At 39.1% G+C, this 19,432-nt stretch overlaps 1 protein-coding gene across 22 annotated transcripts in view; it reads left to right on the top strand.

The window, feature by feature from the left end:
* Window positions 1-19,432, top strand: part of camk2d1 (calcium/calmodulin-dependent protein kinase (CaM kinase) II delta 1) — a 127,332-nt gene that overhangs the window by 100,099 nt on the left and 7,801 nt on the right. For 6 of the 22 annotated variants that reach the window (XM_055008016.1, XM_055008008.1, XM_055008007.1 and 3 more), the window contains 4 exons: window positions 2,509-2,549; window positions 10,249-10,308; window positions 12,371-12,415; window positions 13,839-13,887. In XM_055008016.1, coding sequence (XP_054863991.1) covers window positions 2,509-2,549; window positions 10,249-10,308; window positions 12,371-12,415; window positions 13,839-13,887 — 195 coding nt within the window. The remainder of the gene's footprint in view (window positions 1-2,508; window positions 2,550-10,248; window positions 10,309-12,370; window positions 12,416-13,838; window positions 13,888-19,432) is intronic. The other 16 variants (XM_055008011.1, XM_055008010.1, XM_055008014.1 and 13 more) reach the window with 5 other exon arrangements.

Raw genomic sequence — 19,432 nt, 5'->3', positions numbered from 1 at the left:
AATGAAGGTTGACAGCTAATGGTCCTACCTAGAGCATTGATTCCTTTCTAGCGCAGTGCCGAATGTTGTCACTGTCTGAAGTAGCATTGATTGCAGATGAAAGTCCTCCTTTACTGTGTCTTTGTGTTGAGCTTTCGTTTAAAACGCAGCCCCTTTTGCTGTTTTTCCAATCTGTTGGCCTTTAAAACCCATTTACCTCCACGTCTTTCCTTTTGAGCTGCTGAAGGATCGCACAGATCGATAAAGTTCCATCTGCAGGTCCTTAAAGGGCAAAACCATTCAAACTTAGTTATTGATCATGACAAATGATGAGATCGCTTACTTTTTCTCATTTTCTTCAATTTCATTTTGTAATCTCCAAATTGTCAGTTGCCAGTGTTGCATCAGTATCAGTGTCAACATGCCCTTAGTGTTTACTTTTGTTTTTCTTCCTCCCTCCTCTTGTGCGGTAACTCGTGCAAGGTAAGAGTCCTTGGCGTAGCGGGTACTAAACTGCACTGCCGGGTTTGGTTGTGAGGCATGTCATGTCTACTAAAAGCACCAGAATAGGGCTTTCAGCTGACATAGTGCATCAGTTGGTGGTCATATTGGAGGAAAAGAGGGACTGAATAATATCGACATAAATTCAGTAGCAATTTCTTTTTAAAATTGTTTATGTGGCAATATGTTTGAATATAAACACAGGATTACAAATTAAGATCAAGGAAAACAAGTATGATAATTTCTTGTTCGTTATATGTATATATTATACAGAAGCTATATGTATATCTCTGTAGAATAATTTAGTATTATAAACTGTTATGTGCATATATTAAACACTTAGTTAGGGTTAGTAAATACATAGATTCAGTACACATGTTTAGGATTTACTACCAATAATAATTTCTTTATTGGGTTTCTAGACTATTGACTTTTCCTATATGTGTAATCAGTATAGAGCAAAATTTAAACATTTTATGAAACTAGACCCAAGATTTACACATTTCGGCTTATTTATTGTCACATATTATAATTAGCAGTTTGCTATTTGCATAAAATAGTTCTTCTTTTGCACACACACAGTACAACTTTAATATAGAGCAACTTTAACTCATTTTAGAGGAACTTTAATTAATGTAGAGCAACTTTAACTAATACAGAGAAACTTTCACCAATATAGAGCAACTTTAACTCATTTTAGAGCAACTTTCAATGACATAGAGCAACTTTAAACTCATTTTAGAGCAACTTTAACTAATATAGAGCAACTTTCACCAATATCGAGCAATTTTAACTCATTTTAGAGCAACTTAATATAGAGCAACTTCTACTAATTTTAGAGCAACTTTAACTCATTTTAGAGCAACTTTAACTCATTTTAGAGCAATTATAACTAATATAGAGCAACTTTCACAAATATAGAGCAACTTTAATTAATATAAAGCAACTTTAACTCATTTTAGAGCAACTTTAATTAATATAGAACAACTTCAACTCATTTTAGAGCAACTTTAATTCATGTACACTGTATGTACTCTAGCTGTAAATGGCTGATTTCTAATGGAATATCCCCATAGAGGTACAGAGGAACATTTCCAGCAACCATCACTCCTGTGTTCTAATGCTACATTGTGTTAGCTAATGGTGTTGAAAGGCTCATTGATGATTAGAAAACCTTTGTGCAGTTATGTTAGCACATGGATAAAAGTGGGAGTTTTCATGGAAAAAATGAAATTGTCTGGGTGACCCCAAACTTTTGAACAGTAGTGTAGGTCAAGGATTGCCTCATGCATAGATGGATTAATATATATAAATATAATGTTATTTTCCATGTCTGCTACCTGGTTTGGTTACAAAGTCTACACACATTCTGTAGCTGGTTTGAATCACAGCTATGGATGAATGTAGAAGACAGATATTGGACGTTCCTCCGCATTGCCTTTGAAGTATTTACAGAGGAGAACCTTCCTCTAATACGGCTGCCAAATGAGATCTGATGTCGCTGCAAAGCCTCTATCAGTTACTGAACATGCAAATGTCTATGGTTTGACAATCCCTCCTGCCAATAAACCCCTCACTGTTGTAAAAGATGCACAAAACCCCAAATCCACCCCCGTGCTGCTATCCCTCCGCCACCAATCACCTGCTCCATGTCTCACACTGTCCCTGCATGTTAACTGAAAAGTACAAAACCCGAGGAAACAATCACATGATCCTCGCTCCTCTCTTTTATCTAAATCAGAGATGAGAAAAGAAAAACTTCTGGATGCTGCTGCTCCGACAGTTTTGTCAGATGACTCTAATTGCATGTTCCAGACTAATGATTTACTAAGTTTTGTTTCATCTCCTGACTTAATTTGCATTTTTCTCTTCTGCTTCCAATTCTAGCAGGGCCCACTTTGAGGCTGCTAGTAATTGGCCAGCCTTGAATAGACCTGGTGCATGTGTGCGTTTGTGTCTAAGTGTGTTTGTTGTCGTTCAATCCAGCTGGCCACTGATTCCCTTGCATTGTTGTCTTTGTCTCTACAGCAGCCAAGAGCCTGCTGAACAAAAAACCGGATGGTGTCAAAGTAAGTATACCTTCAGTTCTCACACTTTTTTCTTTTGTTTTTGTGAAAGCTGGCATTGTGAGTGAAACGGATAAAAGTAAGAGCTCGAGTTTCCGGAGTGAAATCTGTCTGCCCCAGTGGGTGTGACAGATATTTCCCAATAACGATCCCCTTATGCGTCGTCAGAGCGTATGGGAGGAGGTGGAGCATCTGCCGTCTGAGCCGAATAACTGATGATTGAATTATGATTCGAAGGTGGATGATAGGCTTCATCTCTCTGTCATTCTCTGCTCAGTTGTCACCAGATGAAATCCACCGTTCATGCCACCGTAGAGTGTGTGTGTGTGCGTCTCTTTCCACCCTCTGCTTCTAAATCTGGAATTCAATTTCACCCTTGTTTAGGATGTTGATGAGCCAGACTTGCTTTCTCATCCCTCAGCGCTGTATTCTCCAATGTTATTTTTTCTGTCTTGAAGAGTTAGCTCAACCAAATTACAAATAAAAGCCCTTCTTTCACTTTCCTATAAGAGTATCTAGTGATGGGGAAAGCTGTTGCCTCTAGTTTACGGCTTTGGAAGACCAACCAGCAACACAAGTTTACAAAAACAATAAACTAGTTTCTGTAAAGTCTGTCTCAATTTGAAAAGTCAGCTTTGTTAAAAACCAACATGGCTCAGTTCAGAACTTTTTCTTAAAACATAACTTGTCTTTTCTCTGGTTTGATTTCAGCATCTGATGGGTTGTTATTGCTGTGTTTCGTAGAGAGAAACTAACATCTCATCTGTTCAGGATTTAAATTAATGCCTCTGTAGTACAATAAAATGATGTCCGGGTTCTAACGTCTGTCATTGAAGGAATGTGTAAAAATAAAACATGTTCTTCTGGTTCAACCAAAAAATCAGGCTTCTACAGAGAAATTTATAGCTTTTTTGTGGTACATTTCACCTTTTGGGGGGTTTCTTTTCCTTTCATTATTATAAACACGTTAAAATTTTCAAATAACTCACACTAAAAGTTAAAACAGTGCTGCTTTATCATACCTTAAAAAACACTACAGCAAATTTTAGAATATAAAAATGTAAAACTTTCATTAGCCCCTAATAATCTACACCGATAGACGCAGACATTTTTAGAGAATTTGGTCATTTGCGGTAAAAAACTTTTACAACATGACTCCCATATGGTGTTAAAATGAGAAAATGGCCCAGATTTGCCTGAAGAGACAGTGGAGCTTGATTTAGAAACATATGAAATGTTGCAGAGTTTTTCATGCATTATAACTGTGGGTTACTATAGCTTAGTTTGTGCACCTAATCATTGTGTATGGATTTGCAATCAGTGATTATCAATGACTGTTGACGCAATGCTGGATTACTAGGCGGCAGATGTTACAGATGTTAAGATCTGATCGGAATAAAAGTCCACCCTCTCAACACCAGCTTACAATATAGGAAGAGTTATTTTTGTCACGGATTTATCAGCTGCTGCTAAAAACGTGTGATGACAAGGATGAGAGTAAATTAAGAATCAAAACAATCCGCTAAAGGAGTCTGAAAGCTCAGATTTCTCTGAATCACGCTGCCTCATCATTAGTGCTTCTCCTCAGGATCGTCTTAATTCCGGCTCTGGTTCTGAGGTACTTCCTTTTTCAACACATTTCCCTTTTAATCTAGCCTGACAGAATGATTAATGTGTGTTTCTTTTGCTGTTGATGAGCTCCTGCTGGTGGCATTCGTTAATTACTGTTTCTCTCATGGAGAACGGTGGGATTGTGTGTTTTCTGGTTGTACAGTCGACATGGTTTCAGTTTCTCTCGTTGTGTTGTGATGCAGAAAAGGAAGATGGACAGCACCGAGCGTTTGAGGGTAGGTCTGAGCTGCTTGTTAGCGAGACCGACACCTGCAGTGGGTAGTTAGCAGCAGAAACCTTGTTCTATTTAAATTCCACCACAAACGCGATCCCGCCTAGAGCTGGGGAGGCACTGCATGACTCAACGGGGGAAACACTGGGATGTTGCACTGGAAAAAATGCCCCTCTCAAAACAAGACAAAAGAACTTATTTCAAGGAGCTTTTACCTTGAAATAGTGAAAAAATCTGCCAACAGAACAAGTGAAAAATGTCTTGGTAACATTTCTTGAAATAAGATATGATATTTAGAATATTGAGATCTTAAAATTAGCTGGGAAAACTCATTTTAAGCTATATTTTACCAGGATTGTCAAACTGGGAGGAGTAGAAGCTAGATATTTAGCTAGCTGTTACTGCTGACCAATTTGTGTTATCAGGATAAGACAAAATCTTTTTACTGTTTTTCCATCAGTAAGTTTGTCCTCCTGGTCAGCATTTACAGCTAGGGTTGCCACCTTTCAGAAATGAAAATAAAGGACGCCCACCACGGCTGCTCGGGACCGTAGTTCAGTAAAGTTGTAAAGATATTCACAGATTCAGACTTCCAGCATCAATAACTCAGAAAAATCTTGTCAAAACATAAATGTTCTGTCCTCGGTAAGTGTTGTCCCCATGAACGTTTACTCAGCTGTACAGACAGCTAAACACTCTCCTCATCAAACTCCAAGGAACAGGCCATGTGCTGAGTTGGGTAGTTCAATCAGGATAAAGTGTGAAACTACAAACAAAACCAGAGATAAACAAAACATTGCATCAGTATAACGCATATAAACAGACCATGTTTTCACAAAACACCAAAATAATATTTCTTAACTTAATGAATCTGCAAACATCTCCTACAAACATACTGATTAAGAGGCATACACAATCAAAAGCATCACAAAGAACGTGGCCTATAAATGAAATCAACCGATATCTTAGATGACCTATTTGCAAATGACATTTCAAACTAATAATAATACACATGTTGCTTTCATAATAAGAAACAAACAGAACTTACAGATGATGCCGTTTTCAAACTGTGAAGGTGTGGATGGCAACAGATGCAAAACAGGTGTGACTGCCACTGACTGGCTTTTAAAGGCAAGGAAGGAAAAGGAAGGAAGTGACCTCATGAGCATGACCTCACTTCCTCTTTTCCTCAGGTAACAAAAATGAACGAATATACAAAACAACCACTAGGGCGCAATAACAACAAACAGAACAGATCTGACTTCATCACAATAAACGATGCATCTTTCCCATTGTTGCAAGGCAGACAATGTGCTACAAGCCCAGTTTTATCAAAAGTAGCTGTCTTTCAAGTTGCAGGAATAACATTGGTGTCAACAGGAGCCAGTTGAAGGCTGCAGTGATTTTAGTGACACTACAATGTATAAGAGTGAAGTTATTGAATATTTGTCTCTCTTTACTGTTGCAGAGGTTTTGTAAATTGCAGACGGACCCTGTTCACTCCATAGACACCAATGTTATTCCTGTAGCTTGAAAGACAGCTACTTTTGATAAAACTGGGCTTGTAGCACATTGTCTGCCTTGCAACAATGGGAAAGAGGCACCGTTTATGTTTTGACAACCTATATCTAATGAGTTATTGATGCTGGAAGTCCCAATCTGTGAATATCTTTCCAACTTTACTGAACTTGGGGCCACTACCACCTAAGGAGTGATATATTTAATTTTGAAAAAAGCATTTAGCCATACTTAAAGCTTTAAGTGCTTTATTAACACGGAACTAAAAATTTTGTATTGTTTTATTATCACAGGTTCTGTCTGAAAAGAGGTGGCATCATTTTAAACCAAACTAACAAAATGTAATGACCAACCAGTGAGCAATACTGGATTCTGAAAAAACATAAACAACTGAATGCAGAATACTGGACAAAGAAATTCTCTGCAGATATTTGTTTTCCATCTAAATTTTAATACAATTAATATATTAACTTATTTATGTGTGTATGCATGTATTTATTGATTTATTTAGTACTGTTAACATATCAGAGTTCTGAGTGAGTTTTTCTATAGACAGGCAAAGGCCATTTATTGATTACATATCGGCTATTAAATAAATGTTTATTAAAAACTAAAAAGCGTTTAAAATAATAATAAACAACTTAGGCATTTATTGAGTCACTAAAATACTGTAGAGTACAGACCACATCAGCAGGATTATAAGCATCCTCTGGTAAATTAACAACCAGATACTGATGTCTCTCACCATATGGACTTCAGGAGATGACTGGGGGATGATAAACTGTGACCTACTGGTTGGGTTCTCTCTGTTTTCATGTTTCTTACATGTTGATGCTGCCTTACTTCAGCTAATCCATGAGCAACAGAAAACACAGTTTGTCTCGTATCCACTGCCAGGGGTTCCAGTCTTCCCACTCAGGTCTGCCATTTTGAAAATGTTCTTGCTTCTGTGGACGTGGTGGAGTTTCGCTTGTAGACATTTTTAAACGCGCGGGAGCAGCAGCGTCTGTAAGCAGGCAACCAGAGACAGGACCGGACAGGACTGGGTAGGACTGTAGGACCACAGGACCGGGTAGGACCACAGGACTGCGTAGGACCGGGCAAAACCGGGTAGGACCGTAGGACCGGGCAAAACCGGGTAGGACCGGGAAGAACCGGGCAGGACCGTAGGACCGGGCAAAACCGGGTAGGACCGTAGGACCGGGAAGAACCGGGCAGGACCGGGCACGCAGAGAAGTCTGTCCGCTGGACCTCGCATCAGGTCCTCGCTACATAGGTCCTACGTCGAAGAAATTAGCTGCCCTTAATATTTCCCGTGTTTTATTTTGTTCATTATACAGTTTTGATGAATGTGTGACAGACGTGTATGGGACATTTATGAAAATACGGAACAATTTGCGTCCCGTATTGATCCAATACAGGACGCAAAAATTAATTGTCAATTAAAGGATGATTCCTTATTTTAAGGGACGGGTGGCAACCCTAGTTACAGCTAGCTAAATATCTAGCTTCTAATGCTGAGAAAAAGCTAACATTAGCATGGATTAGTATGAGGTAGAGCTAAATATCTCGCTTCTACTCTTGAGGAAAAAGCTAACATTAGCATGGATTTGAGATAGTGAGACATTCAATCAAGGCTGACAATGTTTTGAAAATATGAAAAATAGAAGAGAGGACATAGCTTTGCTCTACCCATTCTTCAGGAAAACAGTTTGATGATCTTAATTCCAGCGTTTCATGTGATTCACTGTTTTCTTCTTCTACCAGCTAAAAGGCTATGCTAACAGAGTTGTTGTGGGACACACGTTCCATGCACATTAATTATTATTGTTTTAAATATGTTGATTCAAAAGAATGTTCCCACAATTACAAGAGACATCAATGACAAAAAATAAAACCAAAAAAAAGATTTAAATTTCATTTTAGCTGTTTTATTTGAGACTCAGTTTGGTCATCAGGGGCGTGGAACAAGAGAACAATGTCATTTTAGGGGGAACTCCAGACTTATTTGGTGTTTTTTAAAAATATTTTCAAACATTCTTTTCTCCTAGTTTGAGTAAATTTACACAACAACTGCATGTTTTAGTATTTTGTACATGGATTATTTAAAATTTGACGGGTGGGACGTAAAATGTCCTCCAATTCTGGAATGACTTAAAACATCAGAGTAGACATTTTACTGTCTGAATCCAGTATTTTAGCCTAAATAACCATAAAATACTGTTACTGTTCACACATCTCTGTTGAAGAGAATAGCAGGAAGTATTTCAAGTCATACTGTAAATGCATAGAACTTAATCAGTGCATCATAGGTTTAATCACGATTGTGTTGCTTTTGGCAATAGATTGGGTTAATCCTCCATCAGTGGAAATTCAGGAGAAGCCAGTGTAATTTGTTAGAAGAGACAGTTGTGTTATTAAACTTTTACCAAATCCAGAAGTAATAACACCACTCTGTCATGCTAAAAGCCCTTAATGGTTTTAACGTGATGATACTTGTGACATAACAATTGTGTGCCTCTGCCCAGTAGGCGTGAGTCAGACTTCCCGGTTTCTGACTGATCTGGGTTCTGTAGAAAGCACCAACTCTGTGTATCCTGTTGAAACAATTGCCTTTTAAACTACGGGTCATTTAGTGTTTCCCCAGCTACAAATGGATTGAGGAGTTTTAGTGTGTAGTTTTGCTTTCTGTACTGAAACCATTATTCCACATAGAGCCTAATGGACAATATTAGATCTGACCCTGCTCCTTGACCCTTAGATTCTTGGGTGAGTTTTGCCGTAGATTGTTATAGTAACAGTTCTAACAGTGTTTCTGAGGGTCCTTATCGCTGCCTGACAACTGGCCTTAATGGAGTTCTGAAAAAACCTTTTGAAGACACTGATTCATTTCCGTTTGTTCTGCTTTGTTGGTGGGAATTCCCTTGTAAATGACCACAGTATATTCCTCTGAATACATATTCTGACTCTTACTCCGAGTCTGGTTCTGTTAGAGGTTTCTACCTGTTTATAGGGAGTTCTTCCAACATATTTACAAAAAATGGGAAATTGTTGGGTTTTTCTCTGCATATTCATTCTTCTGTACATGATTCTATTATCAAGGTGACTGTCAGAACCTGACCAACATACTAGTTGACAGATATTATATTGGCCTATCAGTGATTTATGGGTGTTGTATGCTGATATGAAAACTTTCCTTTACAGAATATAATACAGAAAAGGATGCTGACAGTGCTTTAGAAGCCATGTCATCACAGTTTGTCTATCAGAGCAGCTTTGACTCCATTGGCTACAATCCTCTCAGCACTGTCTGCAGCACATGTAGCAGATCGCAGTTAAGCAGACGGTGGTGCGGAGTCATGCGGTGTCTTCATAGTAAAGTCGCAAACCAGTTTGTGAATTGCATTGCTGGAAAATAATAAAGGATGACTTCATCATTTAAAAAAAAAAAGATTACTCTCTAAATCAGTGTCATCCCCAGGAATCCAGTGTTGGTCGTTACTGTCGTGTAAAGAATGGAGTTAAATGACTCACTCTGAGGTACTGCAGACAAGGAAATAGGTTGCAAGTGTCATGTTTGTTTTCCAGTTAACAGAAGGATGCTACAATCTGCTGATCTGACTATAATGGTACATGTACAGTCCATGTCTAGCAGCCTGTTGCTAAGGATATTTGGTCCACCACCTTGGCCCAGACTGAAAAATCTCTAGATGGATGACAGTGAAATTTTACATAGACTTAGCATTTTCAGGCCATATAATACAAGCCCTCAACTTTCTATCACCATTCCTTGTTCTGTGGTAAACCCAACCAGTCAAATTATAGCGTCCATGTAAATTCTTGTGAAAGGAGTTGAACATACATACAACAAAATGTCATCTCAGGTGCCTCATCAAGTTCTCATAGATGTAAGAACAGACTACCATCAGCACTCATGCAACAAGTACCAAAGTCAGTTTGCGTTTTGCCTAATTAATCATTGTTCTACACAGTAATTGGGTCATTTGTTTCTCGCCACACTGTCTCTCTTCATCAACAAGAGTGCTCCTTGGTCTATTAACTCTGGTCTTTGTAGCATTTGATGATTGAAGGTTCGAATTAGAGGACGTTTATTCGATTAGCCTCTCAAATCTCCAAACTGAAGTGTTGTTTTGCCGGCTGGGTCACACGCATGCCGTCTACACGCCGACGCTCACGATCCCAGATGGCAACACCTGAGCACGGCGTTCCACTTTTCTTCCCTCTGCAGCTGCTGCTTGAAGAGCGACCGTTTGGACACTAAGCCTTGTCACTTCTGCCCTGTCTCGTCTGTCTGCCTGTCTGTCCACTCTGTCCCTCCAGATCAACAACAAGGCCAATGTGGTCACCAGCCCCAAAGAGCCTGTCCCCACTCCTTCTCTGGTACACTGTCTGCCTGCCTTGCTGCCTGTGTTTGCATGACATGTCGCTAATCATACAGATGTCCATACTTTCTGTGACGTCTGTCCTGATTGCACAGTCCTGTTGTGCAATCAGTCACCTTTCTCATTTTATCGTTGATCTCTTTTTCTATATGCCATGGTTGTGTAACATGAGCTGTCCACACGCACCTCTGGATTGCTTTATTGCGTTGCCACATTGCTGTACATGGGCTACATTCTCCTTTGTTGTTGATGGTGGCTGTAATGGCACTGGGGCCATTGCATGCCAACTGTGGCAAATAAACTGTTGCCACAACACTGGTTTGTTCTGTTGAGGCTTCAAAAATCACTGTAAATACTGTTTTTAATGATAATCTGTGTAGTCTACAACTTAAACACTTACAGTAATGTTCCAGGACTATGCCTTTCTGACATTTTTGGTACCTGTGAGTCTCACTCACGGTTCCTATGAGGAATTAAGCCTGTCAGAGGCTGCCTCATTGTTGTTACTGGCAATTCCACACCACTCTTGCTGAATTCAGTAATTGACTCCCAAACTGAATTACTGCTACATAATGTTTAATCTTTAACTTCTACCAACAGTTGATAATGGGATGCTTTTAACTGAAATGCAGTAAGGCAGTCATTGTTGACTTACCTCCTTATTATGATAATTATTGTAGATAATGTCAATTTAATGTCTGTGTGTTAAGTATGATGCGGGTAGTAAGGAGTTGTTAATTTAGCTAGAATAAATCATGAAGCAGTTGGACAAAGCTAGCCTGGATCTCTTCATATTTTGGCACTCACCTGCCACTCTAAAGGTGTCAAATTAGCATGATCTAACTGTCCGCAAACAGGAATATTCAAGCATCTTGTGTGGTTTTAGTGTGAATGGAGTGCTGGCGAACAATACTCCTATAAAACCACAAGTAGTTGTGTTTATATGTCTGTTCATTTACAGATTAAGCAAGTGAGACACACTTTAGTCAACTGGATGTGTTGGTGGATATATTTTCTTAAATTTGCATAGATCCATGCTCGCTGTTTTCAGTCTTCATGCTAAGCTAGGCCATAAATACATAGGGCTTTGGCATACTTCCCCAACTGTTCTGTCACTTTTTGAGGTTTGCCTTTCATCAAATTAGATATTTTCTGACATGGATGCTAATCTTTGGTGCTAATTATTCAGTCGGGGGAGTTAAACAATCAACCAAACTTGAGAATGGAGATTTTTACTTCTGGATTGCTGGATGTAACCAAGAATTTCAAATTTAATGGTCATGTTCATAGTCAGCCACATACAGACTCCTGGATCTGCATTAAAACACCACATTAACGTTATCTTTAGGTGAACCAGGCACCGTGCCCTCCTGTCAGATAACATGATCATCACTGCGACCGAGTTCACTTGCAGACCTACAACCTTTACCCTGCAGGGGTTTTACCCAATGTTTCATCACATTAGACACATCAGCAGATACAGCACCAGTGTACAGCAGGTTTTTGTGCAATAGCATGTACTGTACATGTAAGTGGGAAATCCTCCTTGAAGATGTATGTCTGTTACCTTTTGTATTTCTTTATTAGAATCAGAGTAATTCTGGTGTCTGATGTGTCTGTAGAGTTGTGTGTCGTTGGTGAATGCCTGCCTTTCGTGTAAACCCTTTCCTGGGTGTTTAGCTCTTGGAAAAAAATGTTTTTCTACTGCTATTTGGTAGGAAAAGCAGATATGGAGTCTGTCTATTAACCATTGTATCTGTTTGTTGTCATTTATCGTCATCTTGTTGTCATTGCTGAGTAAAATCTGATCATCTGTGGTGATAAACTTTACATGATGTCCAGGCTATTATTCCGTCTTCCATTCCCATATCATCCCATTCGTGTATACTAGTGGTGTAGTAATGGCTTGCTTTCCCCAAATAGCAATGTTGTCAGTTTCCAAATCCTTCACTGCTTTCATTTTTGTCCACTTTACTAAACACTTTTCTGTCCACCTTATTTCCTAACCCACTTTCATTCTGCACCAACGCCTCTTCCTACTGTTGGTCCTCTCAAATCAGGAGCCTCAAACCACTGTTATCCACAACCCAGCTGATGGAAACAAGGTATACAGCTGTTCAGACGCCGGTCTGAAGCTGTAGTTTGCTGCTGTGTAGCGTAGAAGTCTGAACGTTGCTTCTGATGATGTTTGTGTGCAAATGGTAAAAGTCAACATCATGTGAAAGAACAATGGACTACAGATTCTGTTAAATATTGCATGTTTTCAACTGTTGCATGTAATTCTTGCGCTCAACACTGGTCATGTGCGTGTATAGTTTTGTGTATCTATGCAACTGTCGTCATGTAAAACCTTAAGATAATTCACAACATATTGAGATTGTGTCATCTCACATGAGTTTTTAACCTTTGTGAAGGATTGCTGCTATAACATCAGCTTTACATTTGCGTGACAAAGGGATTATGCATGCATTTGGAACATGATAAAGACCATGCGGTGGCATGGATACTAAAGCTGTTCCAATCCAAATCCTTATCAGAACAGCCTCGAGGCCATCTACTGTGTCTGGGTGATTTCCTTGTGCAAGACGTATGGATCTACATGATCATGTGTAATCCATAAGATGATGTTGTGGGAACACGTGCATGCTCGTATTTTTTGCTTTGTGCAGTGACATGATGGTGTTGTAGCTCCTAGTGTAGTAAACAGTGTGTGTGCTTGTGCATAGTAAGAGTGTTGTGTAGATACAGAGCAGCTGTTTGCTTAAATCATCACATGTATCAGTGCAGTACATGCTTTTATGTCTGTTAAATCCACAAGCAACAAGAGGACCGTTATATAAGTAACATACATATGATATTTATAATCCATCGACGGCATGAAAAGGAATGTTTAATTTCTGAATATGCATATAATGGAATATTCTGTTTATTGTTAGCAGTTGTAATTTCTTCCTCTCAAAGACTCATAATGCTAAAGAATGCTCGCTTTAAACATGTTTGGCTGAATTACTTAAAACATTTTGAGGCCATATTGGCTCAATGAGCACCACAGTATAAAAATAACAGAAATCTGTTCCAATAATTACAACAGTTTTGGACTATGTTTGACACGTGAAGTAATAAAATTAGTATTTTTTACTGGTTTGTGGTGATGTTGCCATTTTTGCCAGATCTTGGCTATTTAAGGTACTACTTGAATTATCCTTTTATACCTTGTCTGTTTTTTTTGTTTTTGTTTTTTTTGTTTTTTAGGTTGAGCATAAACTCTGTGCCAAACCAAAGCCAAATACTAAAAGGAGAGAAAATTTGAGAGTCTTTTCTTCTATCATCTCAGCACAATGTTGTCACCATAGCCTCTCACCATAATAACGCTGAGATGGTGTCAAAAATCTAATCATAGGTTAGAATCCAACAGACGATGATGAAACGACCCGCTATGAATAAACACTGAGCACCCTGATCTTAGCAGATGTTATTTTGTGCTCTTACCTGCTGATACTCACTGATTCTTTATTTGTGGTTTCGCAGGAATCCAGCGAGAGTGCCAACACTACCATCGAGGACGAGGACGTGAGAGGTAAGGAGGTTCAGACTAACTAACACAACCTACCTTCTGTTAGCAGGACTCCCACGCACCTCATTAAAAGTCTGTCTTCTAAACTTTAAAGCAAGCGTTACCTTTGAGGTTTTGACGTCACACTTATAAGTTCACCTTTATCTTTCCTTTGTGGGCTCACACTGCGAACAGGTTTGTGCTAACCATGTTTTTCACAGGAATCTTCTGTCTGTTTCTAAGTTTCGTCACATTTTGTTTCTCTTGCTTCATTTTGCTTCATTTTGCATGTCGTAGCTGTTCCAGTATCATGGGTACCCCTGGGTGACAAATACTTACGGACCCATATTGACTCCCTGTTTGTGGGAATTTGGGTCAATCTGTATTTCAGTCAGAGGAATGTAGACTCTGGACTGTGTAACATGAAAATCTGTTAAGTTATCACAAACCAAACAACAGTCAGTGGCCAGTTCAACCTGCTGGGAGCCATGGGGCTTACAGAAAATGAATGTGACTGGGTTAACCTGCTGATAACAAAGCAGGGTTTTTTGTTGGCCCTTAAGTTTCTGCTTGTGGTCATGTGGACTCCATTTTGGAATTCGTACTCTGTTTTTTTCTGTCATTGTCCACAATACAACAAGCTCAGCAGGGCAGGGATTGAGGATGAATGATGGAAATGAGGGTCTATGAGGGTAAGGTCGAGCTTTTAAAACCTTGAATTAACAAATTACCACAAAGTGAGGCAATTACCTACTTTGCCTAGTTGGTATTTCAGGTTTAACTGAAGTCACTTTTGAACATAAGTCCAACAACCAAAGTTCTGCAACTCTGAGACGTCTGACTAGGACCCGTCATATTGACGAGTAGTGCATGTCAATCCTGGGCAATAAAGCGACAGCGGGATGTATTGGCCAAAAGACAATTTATCATTGGTAATAATAATTTTGTTGATAAAATGTTCGATAGTGTCACTTGCACGCATTACAGGCAAACCATTATTAAAGCACTTAAGCAAGCTTCCTCCGTGGCTCATAGCAGCCTATCATATCGCACCGAATGGCTTCCATGCAGGTCTCCTTAGGTGTGTTAGTCTGTAGCCACTTGGGCATTTTTTCACCCCCAACTCATGCCTTCTAACTTTTCCTGGTCGAGGCTGCAGCCAGCTGCAGCTGGTGGTTTGCGGTCAAGGAAACCAACTCACATTCCAAACCATCTGTCGTTAGCGACACACTGCTAGCAGCAATCTCTAAGGACCAGTAGCCTTAAGGGCTGTGTTGGGTTCTCATCCGGTGATTCCTGATTCAGGCTCACCACTCAGAACCTTAATTTCAGTGTTTTGTCCTTTTTGCCCTCCAGATTCTTCCTGTTTTCTTTATTTAATGTGCATTTGAGTGTCACCATTTCTTTATCCTTATTTATTTTCATTTTTGTGTTCATTGTTGTGCTAGCATTAAGATCTTACTAACGCATCTTGACAAATAGGTCAGTGTGGTTAATTTAATAGTAAACCTTTTCACACATTTTTTTTCTGCAGGTCTTTATGAACAGTAGGCCATTAAAAATAATCAGTGATTATTGATTCAAAATAGACCCCAGTTCAACAGCTGCAGTAGCGGAAAGAGAGAAGGGAAAGTACCTCTGTCTATGAGCTGAGTGAAGGGAATCTTTGAGACGTGTTCTGATTGTCTAGAGTGGAATTCACTTGTGATTGTGTGTGTCAGGTCTTCCTCTCTTCACTACAGTAGTGACCTTCAACAGCACAGATAATCTGTCAGAGAAATGAAATATTTTAGCATCTATTTATGCCTGAGGCCCTGCAGTACATGTCTGTTCGTGATAGCATACTTCCAGGACATACACAGGCCCATCTAAGGACATGGTGCTTCCCGTTATCATGGCCTACGTTGTTATTCATGGCTGATGGAGTAACCATTGCTCAATGCTTCAGTAACCATTTTCAGCAGAGCTTTGAAACTATTCTACTTATGTAACATGTTTACTACTACTACACGTGTTTACGACTTATTTTTCCTTTTTTTTCAAAGAAGAAAATTTATTTCAGCATTTTCATTCTCATGATCTCGATTTTGTAGTTGTAACCCCAATGAGAGCTTTAGCCTACAAAGAAGCTCAGAAATAATGAAGTTAGGGGAGTATTTTGTCTCTTTAATGGTGAAATCAGCAGTATTAGTGTCTTTATCTAACAGGATGAATGGTTGGCGGCTCCATCTTAACAGTGCCGAATCTTCTACCTTCACGCTAAATGAATCTTGTAATGTGGGAAGCATTATTTTTTCTTTGGGACTTTGTCTTTTGTGACTATGAGATTGAGACAGGATATTACAGTGGTGTATAATCAGGAGATGTCAGTTTTTTTCTGGCTACGTGGGGGCAGATTAACCAAACAACAAGCTGAGAGCACAACATCTGACTCATTACCACCTTGTAAGACTGACATAGCTGCTGGGTTGTTACGGTTTCCCATTTACACAGCCAGCTGACACAGAACAACATTAGTATTCAGTTGTAGTTGATGAATCCAAGTTCAATATCTACCCTCCTTTCTGTTAGGAATGGTTTGATTTGGATTCAAGGCATTTGACTGTCTTGTCAATCTGTTGCGGAGACGTTTGTTTAACTAAACCTTTTGAGAGTTGATTGGCTAAACGTAAATGATACATCACTCTCAGTGCTCTATAGAAGAAATCTGCCGGTTTTACCCATGATGGAGCCTCATCCTTTACTGAAAAGCCTTTAAAACATCCTTAACTCAGCCAGAACATAAAGGCATAAAGTAACAAGAACAACAAACGGAATGAAAAGTGATCAAAAATGAATCCAAAGATAATACAGTAAGTCAATATTTGTAAGCATCCAAACATTGCAATGCATGCCATTATAGTGCAGATATGCAATACAGAATACATTCTATCAGAAATGTACTATATATCAATAAAAAAGTTGACATAAATATATATAAATAAATGTGGGTTGCTAATATTAAAAATATTAAAAATTTCTGTGAAAAGTTACCTCTGAAGCATGCTGTCATTGTATCATGTAATTTATATTGTAATGAAAGTACAAGAACAATATGGTTATATTTGTAAACTAGAGATTCCAGGCTTTTTTAGGATATATAACATGTGAATGCCATGAGTGAAATGGCTATAATAGCTATGTCAATTTTCAGTAAAAAAAGAACCGAAAAATTAGTGGAAAAAAAATTGCATTTTGGGGTAAAGTAAAAATAGCGTAAAAAACTATAGTGAGAATGAGTTATTTTACTGCTACCACTCAAAGTCTCATTTAGGACATCATAAAGGTTAAAACAATTAAGTGGCATTTTGTTGTGTGGGGGTGCATGGTAGGCTATCTGGGTTCCTGGACTACTACATCAAACATCGTCTTCAAACTGAACGTCTCCCACTGTGCCAAAATGACAAGCCTTCGACTCAAATTTGGTTTTAGGGGAGAGGAAGAAGTCGTTGGGAGCCAAGTCTGGTTAGTGATGATTGAGTTGTTGTGGCCAAAATACTTGAATAATCAATGAACTGTGAATGAGTGTGGAGCACCCCATACCATTGTATGATAGTTAAGGTCCATCTCAGGGAGTTACAGTAGAACTCGGTGTTGACACTGAGGGACGAATTCACAACCATGCGAATGCTGCAAACTGATCTTTTCATCCAATTCTTTCATTATCTGTTCTGCTGGTCCTTTCATGTTTTTCTATGAGGCTCATACTCCTTTATCATCACCTGCTGAAAGGAGTAGCCATCCATTAATATTGTAATTTGTCTGTCCTTCCCTGAACATTGCTCTGCATGCTTTGTCCATGTGATTTGTTCGGAGCTGGCGGAAGAAGTAAGAGCTTTGAACAAATTGTCATTTCCTGCATGCTTTTTCATGTATTCTTCATTTCATGTTATCCATTTCTCCATCTCATTTTTCTTTCCATTCCATCCCATTTCCCTTTCCTGCTCCAATCTATTATTTTCCTCCTCCTTCATCTCAGCACACTCTCGCTGCCCCAGTCCCCAAATATACCACCTTAAGCAATTACAGCATTCCCTTTCTCACCGGCCTTCCTCTCCCTCACCCTCCCGCTCACCTTCCCCTTCGCACTCCACGTCATCTTCCTCCTCCTCCTATTCATCCTCCTTCTCCTCCTGCTGGTACTCTCCAAGCGTTTGGCCCAGTGGTGAGGAGTGCTGCCGGTACATCCTGTGGGCGCTGGTGGCCGCCTACCTGCTCTTCTTCTTCACATCTTCCTTTGTGATGTTTTGCTCAGACCATTCCACCACATGTCACTGTGGCCCCCATCACTCACCCTCGCAGCCCCCCGGCCCCCAGCACAGGGTGCCTCTGCCCAGCATGGGCCCCAGCGACTCCCAGTGTAAGTCCCACTCTTAAGGAGGAAGCTGCAGGCTTCACCTCCTTTCAAGATATTGAGAAGCGTAGCAAGAAATGTATTTTTGTGATTGCAAAGTCCCTCAAATTGGGAAACTAAATATAAAATACAAAAATTCTTGAACTAAACCAAGAAATGTTTTAACTAAATAATCCCAATGTCCTGTTGTTTTTTTTTTAATATTTTCCTGTCATTTTTGTCAATCTTTCCAGTTTCTAGTTGATTTTTGAAAGTGTAAGCAGGGAGGCCATTGGCAGAATATGACAAAGACTGAGGTCAGGTTTCAGGGCATCATATTAACGAACATTTTGACTTATCAAAGGATTAATTTACAATTCCATCAAGTGTCCTAGTAAATCAAGACAGCGGGCAGTATAAACATTTTATTTACACCCGTACTCTTCTTGCTATGACATACCAATGCTGTTTACAGAGAAATGTAATTGATTCTTTTCTCGCCATATTGCAACTTCTTCCTAAACTTGTGCAGTTTCATCTTCAGATTTCCATCTCCAGCAAGATTTCAGACTGAAGAGTACAACTCATCCTTTCACTCATTGGAAACATTTCAGTGAATAGAATTTGTTTTTAAACAGAGAAGACGAAGTCTTACACATCATAGTATAGTATGACGTCCGAAATGTCACCAAAGACATCATAGTATAGTATGTCGTCTGATAATGATAAAAATTTCATAGTTAAGTATGCCGTCTGAAATGTCACCAAAAACATCAAACTATAGTATGTCATTCAAAATGTCACCAATAATGTCATAGTTTAGTATGTCATCTAAAAATTGATACAAATGTCATAGTTTAGTATGTTGTCCAACAAATGATAAAAACGTGATAGTTTAGTATGTCGTCCAAAATGTCACCAAAAGTCATAGTTTAGTATGTCATCCGTCACTAAACGTCATACGTCATAATACTATACTATGGCGTTTTTATCGATTTTCGGACAACATACTATGTTTTTATCGATTTTTGGACGACATACTATACTATGACGTTTTTGGTGAATTTTCCAATGACATGCTATACTATGATGTTTTTGGTGACTTTTCGGACGACATGCTGTACTATGACGTTTTTATCGATTTTCGGACGACATGCTATACTATGACGTTTTTGGTGACTTTTCGGACGACATGCT

This window comes from Amphiprion ocellaris, chromosome 23 (assembly GCF_022539595.1).
Source record: "Amphiprion ocellaris isolate individual 3 ecotype Okinawa chromosome 23, ASM2253959v1, whole genome shotgun sequence".
Taxonomy (NCBI): Eukaryota; Metazoa; Chordata; class Actinopteri; family Pomacentridae; genus Amphiprion; species Amphiprion ocellaris.
Note: the sequence above shows the minus strand (reverse complement) of the source record. Positions and strands in the feature narration are given on the sequence as shown.